We start from the raw sequence: 25,111 nt of genomic DNA, 5'->3' as shown, positions 1-25,111 counted from the left end.
CAACTCCAACGCCACGGCCAGCAAGTAGTCTTCTTCTCGGCGATAGGGTGATACATACAGCCGTGTGGTTGGCTGGTTGCATCGCTCTGCCCTTGGTGAATCTGCCTCAAGCGTAGCCAGCCTACGCATTGTAGCCTACACCTATTAGGGCCAAGATGCACTTACTGTATATAATGTATGTGTCTATTGAATGGCATTATCATAAAGCCTAGAAAGACTGATAACCCCCATTATGACATCTTTAGTTCTATCTGGGTCACAGATCCCCTATTCCACAAACCCCAGAACACGACTGAGGATGGTACAGCTAACAGCCCATAGGATATTAATGGTTGATATTAGCTTTGTTTGCCTTGCGTGAGGAGTGTGGGATCTCTCTCCATTCCCTGCCAAATAGACTGGGTCATTGGTTATGATAGGTGATGATTAGTGAAAAGTATGTGTATGTTCTTTCCTTCTAGTCCTCTATGTAAATCCTCCCAGCTTCTCTCTCTCTCAGCGCAGCCTGTTAATACTAGCGCTACAGCTAATTGAATAATTGCCTGTTTTGTTTTAATCTGACAGCGTTGCCCCGGCCCCATAACAAGGCCATCATTTGTTCATCTTCTCCTGTCAGCCATAATTTAACCAGGCAGGTTGCTGGGCCGGGCGCCCCCGACAACACACGGGCAGCTCAGCTACTAGTAAACATTACCGGGGAACGCCGCTAGCGAGCCAACCGGCTGCAAGATAAATAAACACAGCCGTCGTCGGGCGGATTAATTCCGAATGACACGGACACGGTGGATAAACTAATAATGTAGAGGGGGTAGAGGGGCCGTCCACTAGATTAAGTGTGTATCCTACCGCCGCTTCTCTGCTGTAATTATTGTTTAATTGTCATTAACCTCACAAACGGAGGTTTATCCGCATTGTTTAAAGGAGTCTGGGATGTGTAGTGACAGGGTGATCTGTCATACCTCTGGAGGGAGGAGGAACGGGGCGAGGGGGAGGGATTAATGAGGTATTACTTGGGGATGGATGGAGGGGTGGAGGGGGCAGTGCTGGAAAATACATGGGAACGAGAGGGCCAACATTAGGCTAATTGGGAGATGAGTGCCTCCTTGTAAAAAGTGCTTCTAATGGCACATTTGTTACTCACGCTGCGGCGGCGTCGCTAGACTAATGCGCTAATGCAGAGTGGGCTGCAAGAGGTGGTTAACACTACAGGGACTTTGTGTTTGTGTGCAAATATGTACATGAGCTGTCTCGGAATTTCTATCACCCAGGCTCTGAGATATGATATGTACACAGTGTGTATATATATTCACACACACACACACACACACACACACACACACTAGCTATTGTGGTGTTAGACGTCATTTCTCATCTTCTAGGAAGTTAGCATTCAATTAACAAGCGGCGTTTGATTTACAAGTGGGGTTATCATTGCATATCTTTGTGTTTGAACGTGGATCGAGTCTCGCAGTTTAAGTCTATTTACATAAAAGTGCTAAAGAGTTGTTTTTGTATATAAAAGACATGAAGCCCAGTCATGATACCATCAAATAGCATTGCTTTGACTGAAATATGCAATGAAATGTCCTTGTTCATTGTCGAATATGTTATGTTTTATTATCTGTTAATATTTATTTAGTATTTTTTGTTGCCCAGCTCTTGTGGTCTGTACTTTGATAGTGTTACCATAAAACACGTTATTGCAAAATATACTATTACATAGCGTAAACAGAGAGGGGTTATAAAATGGCCGAATAATAATGAGAATTTAGTGAAATAAAAAGCACATGAGGTTTCCCCCTGGACCAGGAACTGTAGTCAAGCTTCTCCCCTCATACTGTTCACTCTGGTTGGTGTGGGGTTCAGTAAATGCTAGCTTGAGTTTCTCCCTCACCCTCTCTCTGTTCCTGTCTGTCTTTCTCTCCCCCCTCTCTCTATCTCTCCCTCCCTCCCTCCCTCCCTCCCTCCCTCCCTGTCTGTCCCCTCGCTCTGTCTCCATCGGTCTCTCTCTCCTTCCGTGGCCTAAGCCCCTGTTGACTGTGCTCCAGGAGCATCTGGAGCGGAGCAGAACAGTGGACGGAGGCTGGGCCGTGTGTGTTTTCCTAGCCCCCACTGCAGTACGGGCCCTCTCTCTCTCTCTCTCTCTCTCTCTCTCTCCATAGCCGTAGTACTGACCTGTATCGTGATTGAACAACAAGCAGGGATGAAGGGATGGGAGGGAAGAATATGATAAGAACATAAGCCATACTTGTCTGGGTCCGGACAGTGTTCTGAAAAGCACAATGATAAATAGCGTGTGGTGGGTTTTTAAGGGGACTAGGACTGCCAAGTGGTGGCGTGACCTTTGAAACAGCGATGGCTGACTCTCTCCTCGGGGGTTAGGGTAAGTGAGGAACATTTATTGTTGATTAATCCGCGCAGTGTAGGTCTACCTTTTTATTGGGCATCTTCTAATTCTTAACCTACCTCTGACAAAAGTTGCTGTATTGTATTTCATTAATGTCACTTTGTAACAGTAAACAGATCCAAAATAGTACCACGTATATTGGAATGTGTCATAGCTATTCCATTCTGCACCAATCATTTGGTTAGTTTGTGTCCCTTGTGCGTACGTGCCTGTTGTGTACTTGTCAGTGTATAAAGGTATGTGACCCTTATTCTATGACTCCCGTTGTACATTTCAGAGTGACTATTTCTGAGAAATTCTCTCCATTTCTTATCTTTCTGCCTAATTATACACTTTGTAATTTAACTTTTTTCAATGGAATCCGATGGAAATCCACATGCCCCAACGGCCGTGCAGCTATGAAATAATAGTGCCCAGGCTACAATTTAAAGTCATATACCTCCAGGCGAAAAACTCACACACACAGAATGAAAGTGTAAAATGTTTTTTTAATGTATATTTAACAACAAATAACCCCAGTTACTATTGATGTTCCGTCTCCCAAGGATTCATTTGGCTTCTATGTCTAAGGGCATGATGTGCAACCATTCTCCATCTACCCCCCCTCACTCACACACACACACACACACACACACACACACACACACACACACGCATGCAGACACACATGAACACACACACAAAAACACACACACACTTCCTTTTCCATTCTCTCTCTCCCTCTGTCTTGTTAAACATTTATCTCGTGTTTTTCCCTTTAAGGCCCTTTGTAATTTGTGATGTTGTATTTTTACACCCTTTTAGACTCCAGTGTTGTATCTCTGATAGATTCTGCCAGGCAGGAGAGAAGGAGCGGGGTGTGAATGGGGAACAGTACCCTAGCGTTGCTTGTAATTGTTGTGGTTGCACTGCGTCGTTCCCTTGAAGTCACACTTGACTGGGCTGCAGAGGTCCCACAGGACCATGCAGAGTAAACTGTAGTGTTTATCCCCACCACTCATATAATAAACACACACACACACACACACACACACACACACACACACACACACACACACACACACACACACACACACACACACACACACACACACCATTCACAAAGTAGCAGCTCTGTAGTGCACACAGCCCTGTTTTTTCCCCGTGTGAACAAGCAATGTGGGACTTAAGTTTGAATAAAATGTCTAGATAATTTATTAGCACTAATGTTGAATCTCATACTAACACCTGTTAAAGTCTGTCATTCAAATAAGTTGTTTAGTTGACAGGATGTGTCAATCTCTGTTAGTGATTTGCTGGGTTCCACCCTCCCAGTACACAGTCAGAGAACCAGTGGGTTCAGAGTGGGAGACAATAGAACTGGGTCAGTATTCTGTGTATCAAAGCTCTGAGCTCGACCACAAACCCCTTCAGTTCAGGTTCAGGTCTTGCCAAGATTCCTTTCCCAGAATCCATTGCCATGTCTCGACGTTTGGCAATTGACACGCATGTTTGTTCAAAACTCGAGGCGTTTTATTTTTCTGTGGTTAATAGCACCATCTCCAAAAGAGACGGCCGCCAAGGAAAGTGCTCCTCTTGGAATAATGCTCAGAGCTCTCCCATCGGAGTCATTCTGTTCTCCCAGGATGGAAACTTTGTTTCCCACGCTTCCACAGGGCTCCACAAGCACAGGGTTGGGAAACACCAAGGCCCATGTAAAATATGTCCTGTCAACATTTACTTCATTACATTTCCCGCTCCCTCCCTCCTTGTCTCCATAGGCAGTGTAAATGCAAGCACATGCGTTTTCCTCTTGACACGGTCGCACTGATAAAGTATGCCTGCTTCATTAGTATTGAATCTGATGGGAGATATGCATCCCGTAAACCTCATTAACATAAAGCACAGTAAAAGACTGACCCCAGGTCTGTTCTTAATGAGCATGATGCCAGATCGGCGTCACCTCCAAAGACGCACTTCAATGAACATGGGTGTTCTTATTTTAATGTCCAAGTTGACTTAACCCCCATAGACTGACATTCCTAACTCCATTTGACTTTGTTCATTAGATTCCCTCAGAGATAAAAGAGTAAACTATGAAAAGTGGCTGCCAAGTAGCAAGGTACGATTAGTGGCTCGCGCTAATTAGTCCATTCTTTCTTTTAGCAGCCTTTTCTCTCCCCGGCTGTCATCGCGGCAGTAAACATAGCGGAGCTGCGTGCCGTGCGCTGTTCTGAGGGACTCTCAGCGAGAGTTCACATCTTTCACGGGCTGTTTTTGTTAAACAGTCTCACAGCGAATAGATCAACGTCCCCAGAAATGGTTAGAATTCACAGGTACCCACTAATAGCCCACCAGCCCCACCGGCCCCACCGGTCTCCATTTGCTTGCTTTTAGACTTTATTAAACTGCCTGTTCCTCTCGCTGTGTGCCTAATGACTGTGTATGCATAGCTGATGAAATGTAAAGAAGGAAGGAGAGAAAGGAGGAAGAGAAAGAGGGACAGGGAAGAGGAGGAGGGTTATTATCAGAGCTCTATTATCAATCTTTACTCGTCGCTTCAGGGGCCTCCTGAATTTCATGAGCCGATAACAACACCCCTTCCCTACTCCCTTCCTCCTCGCTCCCTCTCAACCTCAGACCGACCACAGTGATTATGCACAATCAATAACTTTTGTGTGTTTTGTCTATTCTCTCTCTTGTCTTTCCATTGGGCCTCTAGGATGCTGCGGGCAAGGTGCTGGACCGCTGGTCCATTATGTCTCGGGAAGAGGAGATCATCACCCTGCAGCAGTTCCTTCGTTTCGGAGAGACCAAGTCCATCGTGGAGCTGATGGCCATCCAGGAGAAGGAGGGTCAGGCGGTCACCGTGCCCTCCTCCAAGACCGACTCAGGCATCCGGACGTTCATTGAAAGCAACAGCACGGGACGCAGCCGAAGCCCAGGCCTCCTCAACCACATGGAGACCAGCAGCCCGTCCAGCATCCACCACTTTGAGAACATCCCTAACAGTCTGGCCTTCCTGCTGCCGTTCCAGTACATCAACCCTGTGTCGGCACCCATGCTGGGCCTGCCCCCCAATGGCCTGGCGCTGGAGCAGTCGGGCCTCCGGGGCCTCCACGACCGGGACCGCGATGCCAGCCTACCCAACCAGGGCGAGCCGGTGGAGAGCAGCGAGTCCGAAGTATCCCTCAGCCCTTTCCGCAGCAGCGGTCAGAGCCCCAGCCGCATCGGAGCCCTGGGGGGCATGAACAACGCCATGGAACCCAAACAGGAGCCCAACAACCGATCATCACCCATCTCGCCCACTCCTTCCAGCCAGCCGTCCCAGCAGCAGACGGAACAACAGCAGCAAGGCCAGCAGCAGCAAGGCCAGGGGCAACCCGGGACCCCACGGCCTAGGTCCAACTCCCTCAATGACCACCAGGCCCACCACCACTTTGTGAAGAGCGAGCAGTCCAAGAGCATCACCCACTCCTCCTTCTCCTCCAAGATGCACCGCATGCGCCGCATGGGAGCCACCTCACGCAAGGGCCGCGTGTGCTGCAACTCGTGCGGCAAGACCTTCTACGACAAAGGTACGCTGAAGATCCACTACAACGCCGTGCACCTCAAGATCAAGCACCGCTGCACCATCGAGGGCTGCAACATGGTGTTCAGCTCGCTGCGCAGCCGCAACCGCCACAGCGCCAACCCCAACCCACGCCTGCACATGCCCATGCTGAGGAACAACCGCGACAAGGACCTCATCCGTGGGTCGGGCCCCGGCACGCCCGTCATCTCCAGCGCCAAGAGCGGCTTCACCCTCACCAGCCCCGGACGGCCGCCTCTGGGCTTCGCCACCCCGCCCCTGGACCCCATGCTCCAGTCACCCCTGCAGAGCCCACTGGTCTTCCCCTCCCTGAAGTCGGTGCAGCCCATCCAGCCGGTGCCCCCTTTCTACCGCACGCTGCTGTCCCCACAGCACCTGGTCAGTCCTCCAGTGTCACTGCCCACCAGCCCCATCCTGCCCTCCACCACCAACAGCACCTCTCTGATGGACCAGCAGTATCAGCTCCTGGCTGCCGCTGCGGCCGCAGCCTCCCACAACGCCCACAATATGTCCTCTGAAGGTGGGCTAATGTCCCACCACAGGCTGCCCACCCCCAGTATCCCCCAGCAGGATCCAGCTGCTGCCACCAACACAGACCCCACCCCCAAGAAGAAGCCCCGTAAGTCCAGCATGCCGGTGAAGATCGAGAAGGAGGTGATTGACGTGGCAGACGAGTACGATGAGGACAAAGACGATGATGATGACGACAGCTGTCACCACCACCACCATCACCACCACCACCACCCCTCCTCCCACCTCCACCACAACAACATCAATGGAAACCGCAACAACAACAACAACAGCAGCAGCGGAGGGAACAACAACGGCCACCACAGCGGCGGGAGCGGGCACCAGTCCCCCTCCCAGGATGAGATGAGCCCAGGCCTGATGAGGGGACACCTGATGAGGCACGACCAGGACAACTGCCGGGGAGAGGGACCCGGAGGAGAGGGCGGGAGGGGCGAGAGAGGAGGCCCAGGCGGTGAGCTCCGCTGCATGGACAGCTTCACCTCCGAGGACCAGGACCATGAGAGAGACTTTGAGAACGATTCGGAGACTTCGGACTCCAAGATGTTCTACCGTGAGGAGATGATGGAGGTGGAGGAGCAGCACCAGAGGCTGAGGCTCAACTCCTCCAGGAGCTCCAGAGTGGGAGAAGGCAACAACCTGGACAAGGACCAGGAGGACCAGGAGGCCAGAGATGAGGAGGCGCAGCTGAGAAAGGAGATGGAAGACCCCAAGAGCCGCTCCTCACCCTCACCCCAACAGCCCACCATCAAGATTAAGGAGGAGCTCAACGACCCCACCTACGACATGTTCTGCATGAGCCAGTATGGCCTCTACAATGGTGGCATGGCGGCCGCCGCAGCCGCTGCCGCCAGCATGGCCGCCCTGCACGAGAGCTTCATCTCCTCCATGAGCTACGGCGCCAGCCCGCCCAAGTTCCCCTCCTCGCACTCCCCCGAGGGAGAACTGTGCACCAGCCCCAACTCCAACGACCCCAAGATCTGCTACGTGTGCAAGAAGAGCTTCAAGAGTTCCTACAGCGTCAAACTGCACTACAAGAACGTGCACCTCAAAGAGATGCACGTGTGCACCGTGTCCGGCTGCAACGCCGCCTTCCCCTCCCGACGGAGCAGAGACAGGTGAGTGTCGTACAACACACACACATACACACTAACAGTGTCTTTTTTGGCTTGCAATTGATTTTTAATTTGACTGCCTCAATTTTTCAGACAAATTATTTAAATATTAGTAGAGTATGAATGAATATTATGATACAACTGGTGTTATTAAGTCATTTGTTTACTTGGAAACCCATTTGCTTTTGCGGAGGCAGCAGCTATTCTCCTGTGGTCCACAAAAAACACGACAAGTAACAAAACAAGAATTTGAGATACAACGATATACAAACAATACAACTATATATCTATACACACTACTGTTCAAAAGTTTGGGGTCACTTAGACATTTCCTTGTTTTTGAAAGAAACATTTTTGGGCCATTAAAATAACATCAAATTGATCAGAAATACAGTGTAGACATTGTTAATGTTGTAAATGACTATTGTAGCTGGAAACGGCAGATTTTGAATGGAATATCTACATAGGCGTTCAGAGGCCCATTATCAGCAACCATCACTTCTGTGTTCAAATGGCACATTGTGTTAGCTAATCCAAGTTTATCATTTTAAAAGGCTAATTGATCATTAGAAAACCCTTTTACAATTATGTTAGCACAGCTGAAAACTGTTGTTCTGATTTAAAGAAGCACTACAACTGTCCTTTAGACTAGTTGAGTATCTGGAGCATCATCATTTATGGGTTCAATTACAGGCTCAAAATGGCCAGAAACAAAGACCTTTCTTCTGAAACTCGTCAGTCTAATCTTGTTCTAAGAAATGAAGGCTATTCTATGCGAGAAATTGCCAAGAAACTGAAGATCTCGTACAACACTGTGTACTACTCCCTTCACAGAACAGCGCACACTGGCTCTAACCAGAATAGAAAGAGGAGTGGGAGGCCCCGGTGCACAACTGAGCAAGAGGACAAGTATTTAAGAGTTTCTAGTTTGAGAAACAGATGCCTCCTAAGTCCTCAACTGGCAGCTTCATTAAATAGTATCCGCAAAACACCAGTCTCAATGTCAACAGTGAAGAGGCGACTCCGGGATGCTGGCCTTCTAGGCAGAGTTCCTCTGTCCAGCATCTGTGTTCTTTTGTCCATCTTAATCTTTTCTTTTTATTGGCCAGTCTGAGATATGGTTTTTTCTTTGCATCTCTTATGCTGATGCTCCAGATACTCAACTAGTCTAAAGAAGGCCAGTTGTATTGCTTCTTTAATCAGAACAACAGTTTTCAGCTGTGCTAACATAACTGCAAATTAGTCAATTTAAATTAGTCAATTTAACTGCAAATTAGTCAATTAGTCTTTTAAAATGATAAACTTGGATTAGCTAACACAATGTGCCATTGGAACACAGAAGTGATGGTTACTGATAATGTGCCTATGTAGATATTGCATAATTATTATTATTTACTTTTTTTAAATCGGCCATTTCCAGCTATAATAGTCATTTACAACATTAATAATGTCTACACTGTATTTCCGATCAATTTGATGTTATTTTAGTGGACAAAAAATGTGCTTTTCTTTCAAATACAAGGACCTTTCTAAGTGACCCCAAACTTTTGAACGGTAGTGTGTGTGTGTGTGTGTGTGTGTGTGTGTGTGTATATATAAAATATATTTTGATTTGTTTAACACTTTTTTGGTTACTACATGGATCCATGTGTTATTTCATATTTTTGTTGTCTTCACTATTACTCCATAATGTAGAAAATAGTAAAAAATTAAGAAAAACCCTTGAAATAGTAGAATTAGTAGGTGTGTCCAAACTTTTGACTGGCACTGTATGTGTGTGTATATATAAATATATATATACTAACAATTCAGGCATTCATTACAGGTAGGTTCATTACATATGTTTTGTCCTTTCATTTTGACATTACGTGATGTAATCAGAAACGTTGACAATGTTGTGGATGTATGGTGCATGTATCATTTGATCTGATATTTCATCAGTAATTGTGGAATTAGTAATGGGGAAGTTTAGGACAGTAGATGAGTTTTGTTGATGAGCTACTCAACTGCAGTGAAGTCTACTTTTTTCTTACTTAGATGGAGTGAAATTATTAAGGCGTCACCTACCATATGTTAAGTGGAACGCACCATTAGCAGAGATACGATTTATAATTTAACAGGTATACAGTGGCATCTGTTGACTGTCATGTCAAAGTTCAGAGAAGTAGGGTGTCATCGCCAGAACACACACACACACAATCTTCCACTCTGAGATATACCCCTGTTTACCTCCCCTCACTCACCTCGTCACTGACAGGTGAGGTAGCATACATTAACGTAGACAGCGGTCTGTCAAGCCACTGCATGTATTAGCGCCCTGTTCCGGGAGGTGAGGCTAGCCACGCTTTACCTACCTGGGCTTGTTCGCACATCCACCCTATCCACACACACCCTCCCAGAATACACCCACCCACTAAAGCTAGCAGCAGGTTGACGCCAGAACACAACACATGCTGAGGCTACACAACATCAGAGTGCCCTGGGCTAGCAACTAGCATTTAGCTCTCTAAGGAATTGCTAACATTTGTTTCGTTTTTTTTGTATAAGGGGATGTTTGACGTTAGACTTCGACTGGCCTAAGAGTGGTTTGAAAGTAGCCTACCAAATGCATCCGGATATTAGGGTAATTTAGGGAATTAAAACTCTCAACAACGACCCCATGATGGCATCGATAGTGACTCATTAGCATTGTTATTAGCATCATAAAAAAACGGAATTAAAGGCCTTGTGTGTGACATTGGCAGGTCTATTCCCCTGACCACCGTGTAAACAAGCATGTCCATTTGACTGAACGGTCCAGTCTCTCTTCACAGTGGGGTGTCGGTGGAAAAAGGGCCCTTGAAAGGAAATGTAAATTCATCTCCTCCCCAATGCCCCTCGAAAATAGACATGACTTCAAGTGTAACAAATGCATCTCTTTATCGCTTTAGCAGAGCCCCCCCCCCCCCCCCCCCCCCCCCACACACACACACACACACACACACACACACACACACACACACACGCCTCTGCTCCCAGTATAATGAAACATACCACATTCTAGATCTCTAGAAGAGGGGAGGCCTCACTCAACCAGCTCCTCTGGAGAAAGAGATAAAAACATGTTTTTTTGTGTTAGAGCACGCCGTGGTGACAAGTGACACTTTTTATTTAGATAAAGAGCGAGTCTGTTTTCTCCCCCTCCTAATCTAATTTGCTTCTCTGAGGAGTTTTGTCTCTAGTTTTTCTCAGAGTTATTTTGTCTCAACAGCAACCCTCCACCCGCCTCCCCTCTTCACCCGGGGCCTTTATTAAGTTCCTTGTTTCACTGGCATCTGTTCATTCTGTTACTGTTTGTTCATTAGCACCAAGTAAATAGAGCAGGTGACTCTGGGACTTGTTCAGGGAGGGAGGGATGGAGGCAGGGATAGAGGGAGGGGAAGAGGGGATGGAGTAGGTGGATGAGAGGAAAAGAGGAGATGGGTTATAGTGTTAGCGGAAAAGAGAGGGGGGGATGGAGGAGAAGAGACAGGTAAAATAGCGTTAGCGGAGGAGAAGAGAAGGTGAAATCATGCCGCTCACCTGACGCAGCTGGTGCCGACAGCAGGGAGATGACAGGAAGTGTTATTAAAGGATGCGTTGCCGTGCCGATGCCTGTGTTTGACGCAGCCGCGGATGATGCATTAGTTCGTTACCCTCTTTGACGAGGCTTTAGGGACAGGGAGCGCCCGGGGCACGAGAGGCCTGCTGTCTCGCATAACCACACAGACACATGCTTGTGCGCGTATAAACTCACACATTCCTTAAAAGCTGATGCGTTCCTACAGATGCATATAGTCTTACAGAGAGTAACTCATTTATTGTAATGTACACAGTATTTTTAATTAGTCTCTTTATTGCACTAAAATAAAATGATATTAAACAAATAGCCCTGACCTTATGGTTTGATACGATCCAAATAACAGCCTCCCCACAGCGAACAGATATCTCAACAAATGTTTAGATACTAAATGACCATGACAGAAACGCCAATGGTATCCCAACGACTCACTTCAGACATTTCTGAATGAGTGGCGAGTAAGCCGACCAATACCTGCTCAGGAGCTGGACACACATGGCCAAACTGACCAATGAGGAGGCCTAATTCAGCGGCCTACTTCCTTATATAGTGGAAGTCAAGGTAGAACTATGAATCAGAGCCCTCCCCCTCCTGTCATCCTTCCCGACCACTGCCCCAGCTTGTCTCCCAACTATATAATTTAGCCATCCATCTTTTTTATTGGGCGCTCTCCGACATTAGCGCTCCCCACTTGTATTAGCATCTGCCGCGGCGACCCCGTAATGGCCTTTAAAAAAACACTTAACTCCGGCACTAAACGAGGAGGGGATGACAGTGGTGGGAAAAACGAATCAGTGAAAAACAGCACTAGTTAGAGTCCTCTGACTCACTCACAGTAAAGGATTTGGTTTCCAAGAGGCAGTAGGTGCTGTAGTATAGAGAGGTGCAACTGTGAGGGAGCGAGGTCAAATTAGACTGTGTTTCGTCTTCCATCTTGGCTCAAAGATGAACCCAAATATCTTCCACAGGCTTATAGTGAAGCATGAACCTCAACCCACGCTCACAGACACGGTGTCACAGTGACTGTGGAATCTTGTGCGTGTGACAGTTTGACTCGATTACCAAAAACACAAGCATATAAATTCCAGAAGCGCTTTAACATAAGGCCCTGATGAATAGATAGGTGTGTAGCAGGAAGAGAGGACAATCACTGCTGTGAACATATGGATCTTAGAAGACGGTCTTAGACCAAGATGTGGGTGAGTTACACCTAAGTACACTATTGTTTCCATACGTTGAGTGTGTCCCAAATGGCAACCTATTCCCTATATAGTGCACTACTTGTGATCAGAACCCTGGTCAAAAGTAGTGCACTATATGGGAAATAGGGTGTCATTCGGGACGGATCTTTTGTGTGGCGCATAAATTCCTGGTAGCATATGGGATGTATTACTGAGACTGCCGCTCCTATGGAATAAGGAGAGAAGCGTAACAACAGAGGGGTATCGCGGGGCCAAAGGAATTGTGGGTTATTGAAGCTATAGTCAGGGCTCTGGCCGAACACCAATCAGATGTGTCCCTGGGTAATCCCTTAACTACATAATGCATGCTGCAGTGTAATTGTAGTTGTAACATGGGAAAATAATTTGGTCGTTTTCATAAGGACTTTTCCCCTCTGATAATATTATTGTGGAGGAAGGATTGGGAAACCACAACGCCCCAGACATTGGTTTGCTGCTACATAAAGTTTGAGTAGTTTCAAATTACATTATTCGTAAGATTCACTACAAAATGTTACAAATTCCACAGCTAATAACATATTATTTCTGATATTATGAAACCAATCATTATTATATTTTAGCACAAATTCAAATAATAGTAACTGTATGATTAATTAAATACATTTAATGCAATATAATCTAGTAATCTAGAATAATCTAGTAATTATATCACAGAATAAGGATATTTAATCTCAGTAAACCAAACCGTATGCCTTCTCTTCATCCCTTGTATTTGAGCTTTAGAACGTACAATTTCGCTAACAACAGAAACACTCTATCTGAGCCTAAATCTGTTGGGACACCCAGACATTTGTTTCCAACCAGATAATGTATGCAAAATCCAGGTCTGTAATATGCAGTGCTAATAACCAGCTTCCTCCTCTCCCCCACCACCTCTCCTCTCTCTCCTCACAGCGAGATGTTGACGTCTATACCAACAACAGGAGGTTGTCCAGGTACCTCAGCATATCCCATTAGTCAATTATTTCTCTACAGTGGAGTGACACCCCAGAGGAACGTAGGTAGGCGCATCAAACAAACGCTACCTTCAAAAGCCCCGATGTCAGAGTCAATTAGAGGGGAGGATTATAAGAACATTTGATCTACGGTATCATATTAATATTTGAGGGAAACAACAAAAAGACAATGGGAAATGACGATAGTGTCACAAGCGTTTGAATAGAGGGGGGGGGGACATTTTGTATCTACATGGTGACGTAGATGTAAAGATACAGATCAATGGTTAACTAACAGGATAAACAACATAGCACACTGCTGTTTTACACACGCACACGCACACACACACACACACACACACACACACACACACACACACACACAGCTAATAGAGTACAGAGTGTCCTCTAACATCTAGCTGCTAGTTGTACATCAATACAGTAACAGTACAGTGTTTCCCTCCAGCCCCCTGGCCACCAGGCGCCCAGCTCAGAGGTAAATGATTGCATATTTATTGTGGAGGGCAGCGCAGACACACACACAGCGGTGACAGCAGCGGTAGTATGATTAACGTCTGAAAGGCGTGCCGACCAGTAATCATCGGCCTTATTATCCTCGTTAATCATATTTTCCTAAATCAACGACAGGGCCTCCCTCTCTCTTTTTCTACATGTTTATATGAAGACTCCTCCTTGTTTTATTCATTTTCATCCCTCCATCGGAGGCCTCTGTCACCAGGTGCTTTCCCGCACTTATTTCCCATGATGCACTAGTGTGCGGCAGCCCCTCGTCCCCACACGGATGGAGGGATGCAGAGAGTGAAGGTTAATTACGTTTGAGAGCCACTCTCTCTCTCATCCTCCTGCCCCTCTCTCTCCTCCTCCTCCTCCCTCTCCTCCTCCTCCCCCTCTCTCTCCTCCTTCTCCCCTGCTCCCTTCAAGCAATGTGGGCCCAGTCTCTGGTAGAACTTCAGTGAAGCTGCAGTCTCTTGATTTGCCATGCTTAAACAAAGGCCTGATCATTTATAGAGAGAATGTGTTATTTAATTTAGCCACAGATCCCGAGTTCAAAATATCTACTGATGAACAGTATGTTAATGACATTACACTATGAAATGGGACTTTTATGTTAATTTATCTTTGATACAGTTGGGTTTTGTGGATAAAGACAAAAAGATGATCAGAGAATCACTTTCAGAAGGCTTTCATTTGGAACAATAAGCGTCGCAAATATTTCACATTCTGTAAGTAATTGTAGGCTAATATAATGACAGGGCTTTGTTGATGTGATCTGTAACTTAGCCTTCTATCTAAACCTCTATGGTGTGTCTGTGGAGTCTGTGTAACCAACCCCTGAGAGGAATATTCCTTTTATGAACTTTTTTATCAAGTTTCTCCAGCTAGTATAGCTAGTAGAGAATAAAGACAGATAATGATGAATGTGTTACCCAACCCCTCGATCATCCTCCCACCTCTCCACTCCAAACCTCATCACATAGCAACCCCACATGACAGCAGAGGCAAAGAACCCATCAGCGTCAGTTTAATATGACTTCACTTTGCTCGTTACGACTCATTTAGACAGTGCACACACACTCACACACACACACACACACACACACACACACCCGGTACAGAGAGAAGGACAGGGCCATTGGAGGAGACGGGAGCCTAAAGATGATTAACGTTGGCTGGGACAGGCGCGTTAGCTAGCTAGCCTCTCTCTCTCTCTCCCCCCGTCTCCTCCTACTCTGCACAAACAAAATGGCCTCTCAAGAGGCCTCCCCCGTCTTTGGTCGAAGATGAGACTGTCAATTTGGTTTTCCTGCCACATTACTGGCCATCGGGGAGGGAGAGGTGGAGAAGGGAGTGAGGGAACGGAGGAGTTTGGTTTGGGGGGTAGAGGTATGGGGAAGAAGGGGAGTGAAATAGTGGTGGCAGAGTGATGGAGACAGGGAGATGGGGCAGAGGGTAAATCTGATAAATGAAGGAATCTGTATATGTCCTCTAAATGAGGAAAATCTACCCCCAAGAATATAACTGCAGACTGATCCACTTCCAGTGAATATTTTTAGAGATAGGGAGGCGATGCGTCTTTCACCGGTGCAGGTGAATTCCTCCGCAAAGTCTATTCAAGCAGCCATTATTCACGCCACATTCCACAGGCTTGAATTGTTCCAAAGATGCAAATCAACAATCTATTTATTTATTTTAAACAGTAATCACTAATTGTTTGATTACTCAACACATCTTTTCTCTCAGTATGTGGTCTTTGTGAATGACAGTATAACGACCAGAAGGGACATGTACATGTACAATGTAGATGGGTTGTGTGTTAGTTATTCAGTCGTGGTTTTGATGTTGTGATCTAGTATAAATGCTGATATCACAGTAATGACATATGGCTGATGCAGTAGTACTTAGTAATACTGTAGTAATTCAGGGTACTTACTGCATGGCACTTAGCATGTGTTTTAACCTCATCGGTCAGGGAGCCATGGCAGACTAGAGCTTATGAGCAGTGTGGGGGTGTGGCTTTAGGGGTGGAGACATGTTGCAAAGGACCCGCCTACCTGAGCATCATCAACAGCATATGGCCCAATCACATTAACTAATGCTTGTTGGCATCCCCACTAAAATCAATCAACAAACCAATCAAATTGAATGTAATCAGTGTAACAAAATATTTCCGGACAGTATTCTACTGACTGTCTAGACCCAATTGTTTGTTTATTGGTCGTGGAAACAGTCATTTCTCCATCTACACAGGGATACATTAGGAGAGACAAGGAGTCATGACTATTTGGACCTGAAGATAACACCATCAGTGTATCAGACTGTTATCATAGGTTAAAAGAAGAGAACTAAGAATGTTCATGAGTCTCAGAACATGGATGTACTGTATATTTTCTCTCTCTCTTTCACACACACACACACACACACACACACACTTGCGCGCACAGGCACACACGCGGCAGTGACAACCACAGCCAATCGATTCTCCCCGCTCCTCGATGCTGACAATGCTCAAGTGGACGGTGCTCCTGTTTGCTTCCTCTTGTAACACAGAAAGAAAGGGTCCCTCCATTCCAATGAATGTATACTATTTTTACCCTCTTGCAGGAGAATGTCCGATAGGGAACTAAATAATTAAAGGCAAGGGACCCTTTTTGACTGCATCAACCATGGCACTGCTGGTAAGCTCTACTATACATTGTGAATCCATTTGCCCTCGTCCTGTCCTGCCAAGGACGTCTGTTTTTAGTTTGTCACACCCTCCACCGTGCCCCTTGCCTTGCATGAAACCCCCTCACATTTAAAAGCACTGCTTGATATTCCTTAGTCGTTGCTTACTTTTGTTTAATTTCACTTTAAAAGTCTTGATTTCATTTGAAAAGTCCCCTAACATGTTGTATTGTGGACAGTGGGATGTTTATACTGTGCCACCTCCATATCTGGCACCAGTTATTACTCACTTATGTTTACTTTTCTTTGTCCATTTTATTGTGCCATTTGCTGTGGTGTAGCCTGCATCCACCCAGGCTGAAATGGCAACTGTGGAATTGGAGGGAAGAAGCATTGAATTTGAGCTGTCAAAACACATTTTACCTCACATCTTTTGGCATGGCTTTGCAATTCAGACTGCTACACCTCACAAACAATACCCTTTAGCTCTAGCAAGCTTTAGCAAGGCACCAGATCCAGGCTTACACTTCCTTGTTGTGAATTTGATGGCAGTGGCTATGCATTATGAGATACTACTGCTCTCTGTGTGAAAAAGCGGCCATTTTTATTTCTTAAAGCGAAGGGGATACATGGGGATCATATGTTTTAAAAGGGGGGCCCGATTAAGCCACTTCCAATAGGGAGCCAGTGTGATAATGCTGTCGGAGATCTAATACGCTATCCAGTTTCCCTCGATTATCGCATTACCACAGCTCCAATCAATTGATAAACTCCCATTCAATATGGTGGAGTATTTAATTGAGTCAGAGTCTATTGGATTTGCAGCGGGGCTGTGCTAGACGTGCTGACTGTGGTAAACACCGTGGCAGGATGCTCCCGCCACACCGCGTTAGACCAGTTAGGGGAACGCTAAGAGAAGGACTGGGTAGAGTTTCTCTCACCTAAAAGGGAGGGGCATTGGAAGCCACTTCAACGTAGGTTCCTCTTGATAGGTTAAGTAAGTAAGTTAAAGAGTGAGGAGAGGTTCTAGAACAAGGTGAATCGTTAGTAGTTCTTTTGTCTAGCGTGAGGTCAGGGGTTAGTGAAGAGAAAATGTAGTGACTGATACAATATCATTCAAATACTTAGAACTCCAAGCATAGGTGCATGTGTTGGGCGAGACAGAACACGTGTATTGGAATGCAAAATGTATCATCTTTCTAAAAAGATCTGAGAATGTTACCACTCCAGTCATTGTTTAAAGCGCTGAAACACCATTTTGCTTGATTTGACAACTTGTTTAGCCATTTTCTTATGAAAACGATCTCTCTCTACCTCCCCCTTCATTATGTCTTTCCACCAGGCACAGCTCCAACATCAACCTACATCGCAAACTGCTTACCAAAGAGCTGGACGACATTGTCCTGGACCCCCAACTCACGCCGCTGCCCAAGGACCTGCGCGCTGAGTTCCTGGCTAAGATCTACGCCGGGCACCACTTGGGCCTGGACGCCATGGCAGGGGCGGGCATTGGCGGCGCCAGCCTGGGGGGAGGAGGGCTGAACCGTGACGCCAGCTCCCCGGCAGGCACCGATTACCCCCACCACCACCCCCTAAACCATCACCATCACCACCACCACCACCCCCTCCACCACCCCCACACCAACGGCTTCTACCACCGCGGTGGCCCTCCAGACGACTACATGGTGCTGGACCTGAGCACCGCGTCCAGCGTTCAGTCCAGCGGGTCAGTCCATTCATCACGCCAGTCGGACGAGGGCAGCGACGAGGGCATCCTATTGGATGACCTGGAGGAGGAGGGGGAGGAGGGAGGGGTCAGCGACAGGGAGGACTGCTCCCAGCATGCCCCGGGGCAGGCAGGGGCCGGGGGGCGGCGGGACCAGGTCGGCGAGGGAGGAGTCGGAGGAAGATCGGAGGAAGGTCTGACCGGCGCCGACCCCTCCTCCTCGCCGACCGTCCTGTCTTCCACCGGTGGCAGTGGTGGGATCCTGTGTAGCATCTGCCACAAAGTGTACAGCAACAAAGGGACCCTGCGCGTGCACTACAAGACTGTGCACCTGCGCGAGATGCACAAGTGTAAAGTGGCCGGCTGCAACATGATGTTCTCCTCGGTGCGTAGCCGCAACCGCCACTCTCAGAACCCCAACCTCCACAAAAACAACGTGCCCTTCACCACCATGGTAGACTAGCCCAACCCCCTGGCCCCCATCTGGCCAACTCTACCCCCTTCCTTGACTCCCTCCTCACCCCAAACCATGAGCTCTTACCCCCAGGAACTACACCTTATCACCCTTAGACATCATGCACCACAGTTATATTTCCCTTCGATGAGATCCAGTGACTATATACAGTAAGCGTTGTGACTTTTGACCTTTCCTTCTTTGGAAGAACGAGGATGAGACACTTGAAGTGTCTTTATTCCAAAAACTGGCCCTGCCGGTTTCCCATAAACCCCATTTCCTATTTCCCATATGTCTTTGTTTTTGTCCATCTCCAAAGAATCTATTCAAACTCTTATTTGTGACTGTTGCCTGCAGAAATGATAATAACAATGAAAAAAATATAAATCTTCTTGTTGTATTTGTGTAATGATAGCTTTTAAAGGAAACCCCATACAAGAGCATGACTGCTTCATTTGTAAATAATATGTCCCAAGAGGCTATTGGTGTAAAACAATTGTATTTGATGGTTGTTAGCTATTTTTTTTGTTTCTCTTTTTTGTTTTTATGTTACAGTACAATACTTCCAGCGCTAAGGTAGGCAAGAAAGAGGTAGCATCTTTACTAGCTTGAAAAAAACCATTTTTAAACTGAGAAGAACTAATGATCATGTGACTGGTTGTATCTGCTTGTTAGATATGCGGAGGTTGCCGGCATGCTTTTTTTTGGCTCCTACACCAATAATATCATTCTCTGTTCTTTTGTTTTTGTTATCATTTATAGCTTTTACTATACCAATTCAGTTTTTCGCACTTTGCAACTATACAAGCGGGATGTGTAATATTATTACAAGGAGGACTTTGCAATGGTTCGTTTCCGCGATGTTCGGGGTCTGATAGACGGCCACAGTGCCAAGGGGAAATGACTTAGCATACTTGTGGCAGTTTTATTTTTTTTGCACCTTTTTGAGTTTCAAAAACGCTATTTCACAACAAAAGACCCATATTTGTCCTGAACGAAACCCAACATCCGGCCCATTTACTCAAATAATCGTAAAGTCTAAGTATTTCTACTCTACCAGATACAGTAACGTGACTGACTACAATACAGCTGCTGTTTTTGAAGGCAGAAGATTTAGGTATTGAGGAATTTATTTTCATTTCAAGGAGTGTGAACCCAGTGTGTGACTGTAATATCACAGTACTTAGCTACAGAGGTTGAAGTAGGCTAATCTTTCTACTGCATGTGGTATTTGTGACCTAAAACAAGCGTTGGTTGAGTGTCCTTCTATTATTTTATACACATTTCCATGCAAAAAATGGCCATCCTATCAGAAGTATTGTGAATGTCACATTGATTATAAAACAAAGAAATAGTCCTTAAACTGTGACCAAAACAAAAAGAAGCATTGGTTTTTAAAACAAACTATATTTTTCCGCCATACAGTTGTACTTTAACTTACACCCCATAAATTGATATGATGCACTTGAGTCTTAAGCCTTTTGCTATATTTTTTTCGGTATTGATTTCCATTGCTGATTGTTAGCTTCAAACGTGAACTCTGTGAAACTCTGTGGCCATTGCCTGGCTGTTTTCAGAGTTTTTTGCAGCCACTTTCCTTGTTTCCATACACATCTTAAGGTACAAATATTTCAGATAACTAGGCAAAGTAGCCAGGGGAAGGAAGGGGTATTTATTGGCGAGTGATGTTATCTTGATACAGATGTCTTGTCCAATATCAATTCCTTGTTTTTTCAAGAAAAGAAAAAAAGAAAGACAGATCGGTCTTCATTTTGAGTCTGTGCCCTTGAGTTGATGGTTATTATTGTGTTTTTGTCGTGTTACTATGGATGTGAAAAAATTGAGAGCTCCTCTTTCTTGATTGGTGCTTATCTTAAGGGGATAAAAACGCACAGTGTTACGTGGTATACAGTATTCAAACCCCCGTTATATCCATGAAAGTGTTGGACTTTTTTATTTTTTTATGACTTCAACTATTTTGCAATGGGCATGATCGACCCTTTGATGGACACGTTGGCGTAAACTCTTAAGACTTAGCTTCTCCTCTCTCCTCACTCAACCAACCTCCACAGCACTGGCAGCAGTCTTCACCCCTCTCCTCTCTCTGAAGAGAGAGAGAAAGAGCTGATCTGAGTGAAAGGGGTTGCGGAGGTGGAGGGCTGACTTGAGAGGAAGAAGGGATGGCAGTGAGGATCATTAAAAATGTGCTGTTCCACCGTTACCTGGAGGCCTTCTGACGCTGATCTGTCTAATATCTCACTTGTCACTTCATTATACCGCCAGACGTGAATGTTGCTGACAGGACTGTGACGCCGACAGAGATCCAAACCGTTCTCCCGGTCTCTCTCTCTCTTTCTGTCTCTTTTATCTCTCTCTCCCTCTCTGAGAGAAACCACCCCCGCCCCCCTCCTCAACCCACCACTCACCCCCCTCCACTCGCCCCCTTCTCGGGTCCTATAGGGACACAGACTAATAGTGTACCCTTAAGTTGACTGGACGCCCATCGCCGTAGAAAAAGGATGTGTAATTGCCTGTTTATCCCAGGTGAAGGAAAGGTTTGTACAGGAACCTTCGGCTACTTCCTGGAGTGGCACTGAGGCGCAGCCTGCCTCATTTGCTCAGCGCACCGTACTGCACCTTACCGCCACGGGCCCAGCCGGAGAAGTACAGAAGTGTCACTCCAGGTACCCTGCTGACAGCTGTCTCTCTCTCTCTCTCTCTTCCACACACACTCTCTCTCTCTCACACACACACACACACACACACACACACACACACACACACACACACACACACACACACACACACACACACACACACACACACACACACACACACACCCACCCTGCTAACAGGCCAATGGGATGACAGCAACGAGAGGACTTGTTAACCTCTGGTGATGGGCGGGAAACAAGGACACCCCGAGGCAGAGAGAGGGGGGCAGAGAGAGAGAGAGAGAGGGAGCTCATCCACGGTCCATCACTCTATGTAATAAAGCAGGCTGTCCAGTGTTAGCATTCCAGCCTTGTCACTGCAGGGCACGCTAGCGTTTCATTAGGGAGAACAGTGGAATGTAGCATTGAGTTGGACCGCAATGGACTGCCATGGAATGCACTGAGAGCAGTTGAGAAAGAAAGGTGGAAAGGGAAACCTAGTCAGATGTCCAACTGAACGTATTCAACTGAAATGTGTCTTCTGCATTTAACCCAGCCCCTCTGAATCAGAGAGGTGCGGAAGCCCCTCTTTGAAAGTGTTCGATGGCTTACGATGAATACCGTGGATATAAAAGAACTGGGAGAAAGCTCGGGAAGGCCAATCAGTCTGGTTTGGAACGTGAGACTGTAACAAGCTAAGAGTAATCTTAACTAACGCTGCTGTAGCCAGTGACCCTTAGCCTGCGCGGTTAAACCTCACAACCTGATCTGATGACAAAAAAACTGCAGAACCCAAACTCTTAAACATTCCTCTTGTCCTATTCAATGTTGTAGACCTCTCAAGCAGCCAGGGAGCTCAATCAGTGACCTGTGTATGTTAGTGTGTGTGTTAGTGTGCCAGAGAGAGATTCAATTCCCTTACACTGACTCATCTCTAGCCCCTCTCATCTCTACTCGGTGGCCATGCCAGCACGCCACGGCTTCTAGAGAGAGCTCGCAAATGAGCTGAGAAAACTGCCTTGACACGCAAAAGACCGTCCAGAACAGAATAGCCAGACTAGAGGATAGGGAGAGAGAAAGGAGAGCAGAGGGACCGGTCTGAGAATGAAGGCGGTGTGGCTGGGACCTGCGGCAGTCACTTAACAAGGCAGGAGAGATCGAGAGAAGCAGAGAGAGCGAGAAAGCCGTGCCAGCCTTCTTGACTGTCTGGCTGGAAAGCGATGGAGCCCCCTGACCTTTCCACTCTTCTCCCTCTCCTCCTTCACGGGAGACATTACAGTACATTTTCACCTCTCTCCTTCGAGAGGGCCTGAGCCCTCAATCTCCCTCCCTCTTTCTATCCATCTTTAGCCCACTAGGGTCCAGGACAGAGCCCAGTGGTCAGGCCAATGGGACCATTACGGTCCTGGCTCGGTCCCCAGGAGGAGAAGGCCTCTTAAAACCCTCACTGGCCAGCCTGAGTGGAGTGAGCCTTTAATATTTCATTAGGGGACTCGACTGCCAAATGTCAGTTTCCCCACAACACACCATCACTGAAAGAGAGAGATGGAGAGAGGGAAGGAGATGACAATGGAGCAGGTGGGGTTGTCTAGTGATCCGTTATGGATCGTATACCCGTGTACACTTTGTTTAAGTCTTCGGAGAGCAGGGTAGGACGTTAACCCAGTGTAAGTGGAGGGGGATGTTTGCGAGCTGTCTGGTTAACCTCATCCATCTTGAAAAATACATGTGGAGAGGCTCAAAAGACACATGGGAAGATTGGTGGTTTTACAGATGATACGCTGTGGTCCAACATTACCCTTGGAACTTGGTAACAGCAGTTCTACAGTAAATGATCCTGGAACAAATAAAAAACATGCAGAAATGCATAAAATGTGCTTTTTACCCATATATTGTATTTGACAAAAGAACAGCTCACAATCCTTAACATTATAGCAAGTCACCTCAAACTATTTACCAACATGCCAATCTTACTTTTTATATATAAATAAGCTCAAAAGACTGTGTACATTTTCTTTTCCACAGTGATGTTTTTGTGTAGCTGTCTGGTTCTCTTTGTGCTAAACGGCTGTGTTACCGCCCTGCAACCAGAGGCCTGCATCTCAATCAACTCTTATTTTCACTGCCTGGCATAGCAGCATTGCTACAGAGTCACACCGCAAACGGCAGCATCTACAACAGGGGAAGCTTGCATCACTCTTGATTTCATAATGGTGACATTGGCAGCTTCATGAATACTGTATGTCTCCTAAACAGGTTTTTCCCATTAGCAGACTGGAGGAGAAAAAAAGGTCCTCTTTCTTAATTGATTTTGTTTTGTTGCTTTCCTTGTATTTTTCTGTATCATAACGGTCTATGGTTTTTGCATAAAATGCATATGGGTTTTGGGATGTAAATGGAATTCTATTCATATTTTGTCCAAATACCTCTTGTAATTTTTATCAGAATTCTTGTACAATTTTTATATTAAAGATTTATCAGTCACTGGCAATCCGACGCCACGTTGCTTGTCTTTGAAAGGGATTATTTTATTTTATGTGTGTGTGTGCGTGCGTGCGTGCGCGTGCGTGCGTGTGTGTGTGTGTGTGCGTGCGTTTTTTTCTAGGGGTAAAGGGAGGACATGTTATGAGTGGCTGGAATTGAACACTGACGGGCACAGGGACAGTCTGTCAATCAAGCCGGTCAGACAAGACACGATTTCAGCGGTTTTACTGGCCTGTTTTAATTAAGCTGTGATAAAAATCATTGGGGAAAAGGCTATCTTGACCAATTAGTGGACGATTAGATTAATGAAGTCATTTAAAGATGTACCAGTGTGAGTTTCCCAGACACTTATTAGACCTAGTCCTGGACTGAAAACAGCCCTAGGATCTGCTGGTGTTCGCATATTAGCAGAGGAGTGGAATGGAGATACATGTGCTTTAAAAAGGGCAATGTGCTTGTCAACAATAATATTATACAGTTGGGTCTGAAATTGACACCCTTGATAAAGATGAGCAATGACGACTGTATAAAATAAATAATTCAAACACTAATCTATTTTTTATGGTCCAATACTATAATAATAATAATACTATTATTCAGATAAAGAGATGTTGTTTAACAAAAAAAATGATCAAACGGTATGGGTCAACATTAATGTATACACCTAAAGATTCATATAAATCATGTAGTCAAACGTTTTGTTTTTGGTCCCATGTTCATAGCACGCAATGACTACATCAAGCTTGTGACTCTACTAACTTGTTGGATGCATTTGCCATTCCTTTTGGTTGTTTCAGATTATTTTGTGCCCAATAGAAACAAAATGGTAAATAATTAGTGTCATTTTGGAGTCACTTTTATTACAAACAAAAATGTTTTCTAAAGACTTCTACATTCATGTGAATGCTACCATGATTACAGATTATCCTAAATGAATCGTGAATAATGATGAGTGAGAAAGTTACAGAGGGTCAAAGATCACCCCCTGATACATGCTAACCTCACCATGACCAATAACAGGGGAGGTTCGCATGTCTCGGGGGTGTATGATCTTCCGCACCAATGCGTTTTGAGAAGGAGACGAGGAGAGAGGACACAAGGAAACAAACTGAGAAAGAGCCCTGGAATTCTGCACAGGAGTTTTCCTCATTCAGACCTGGATTCAATACCGCAGTGCACTAGACTTTTTGAAAGGTGCCAGCCTCAATATTG

General features: G+C 45.9%; 1 protein-coding gene across 1 annotated transcript; it reads left to right on the top strand.

Moving 5' to 3' along the window:
* Positions 1–4,259: 4,259 nt before the first annotated feature.
* Positions 4,260–20,531, top strand: bnc2 (basonuclin zinc finger protein 2). The gene is made up of 3 exons (XM_029749372.1): positions 4,260–4,268; positions 5,109–7,624; positions 17,924–20,531. Exons 1-3 carry the CDS (start codon positions 4,260–4,262, stop codon positions 18,768–18,770), a joined length of 3,372 nt encoding a protein of 1,123 aa, XP_029605232.1. The 3' UTR covers positions 18,771–20,531.
* The last annotated feature ends 4,580 nt before the right edge of the window (positions 20,532–25,111 follow it).

The sequence above is a fragment of the Salmo trutta genome, chromosome 4, assembly GCF_901001165.1.
Source record: "Salmo trutta chromosome 4, fSalTru1.1, whole genome shotgun sequence".
NCBI classification, from domain to species: Eukaryota; Metazoa; Chordata; class Actinopteri; order Salmoniformes; family Salmonidae; genus Salmo; species Salmo trutta.
This window is presented reverse-complemented; position numbering and strand designations above follow the sequence as displayed.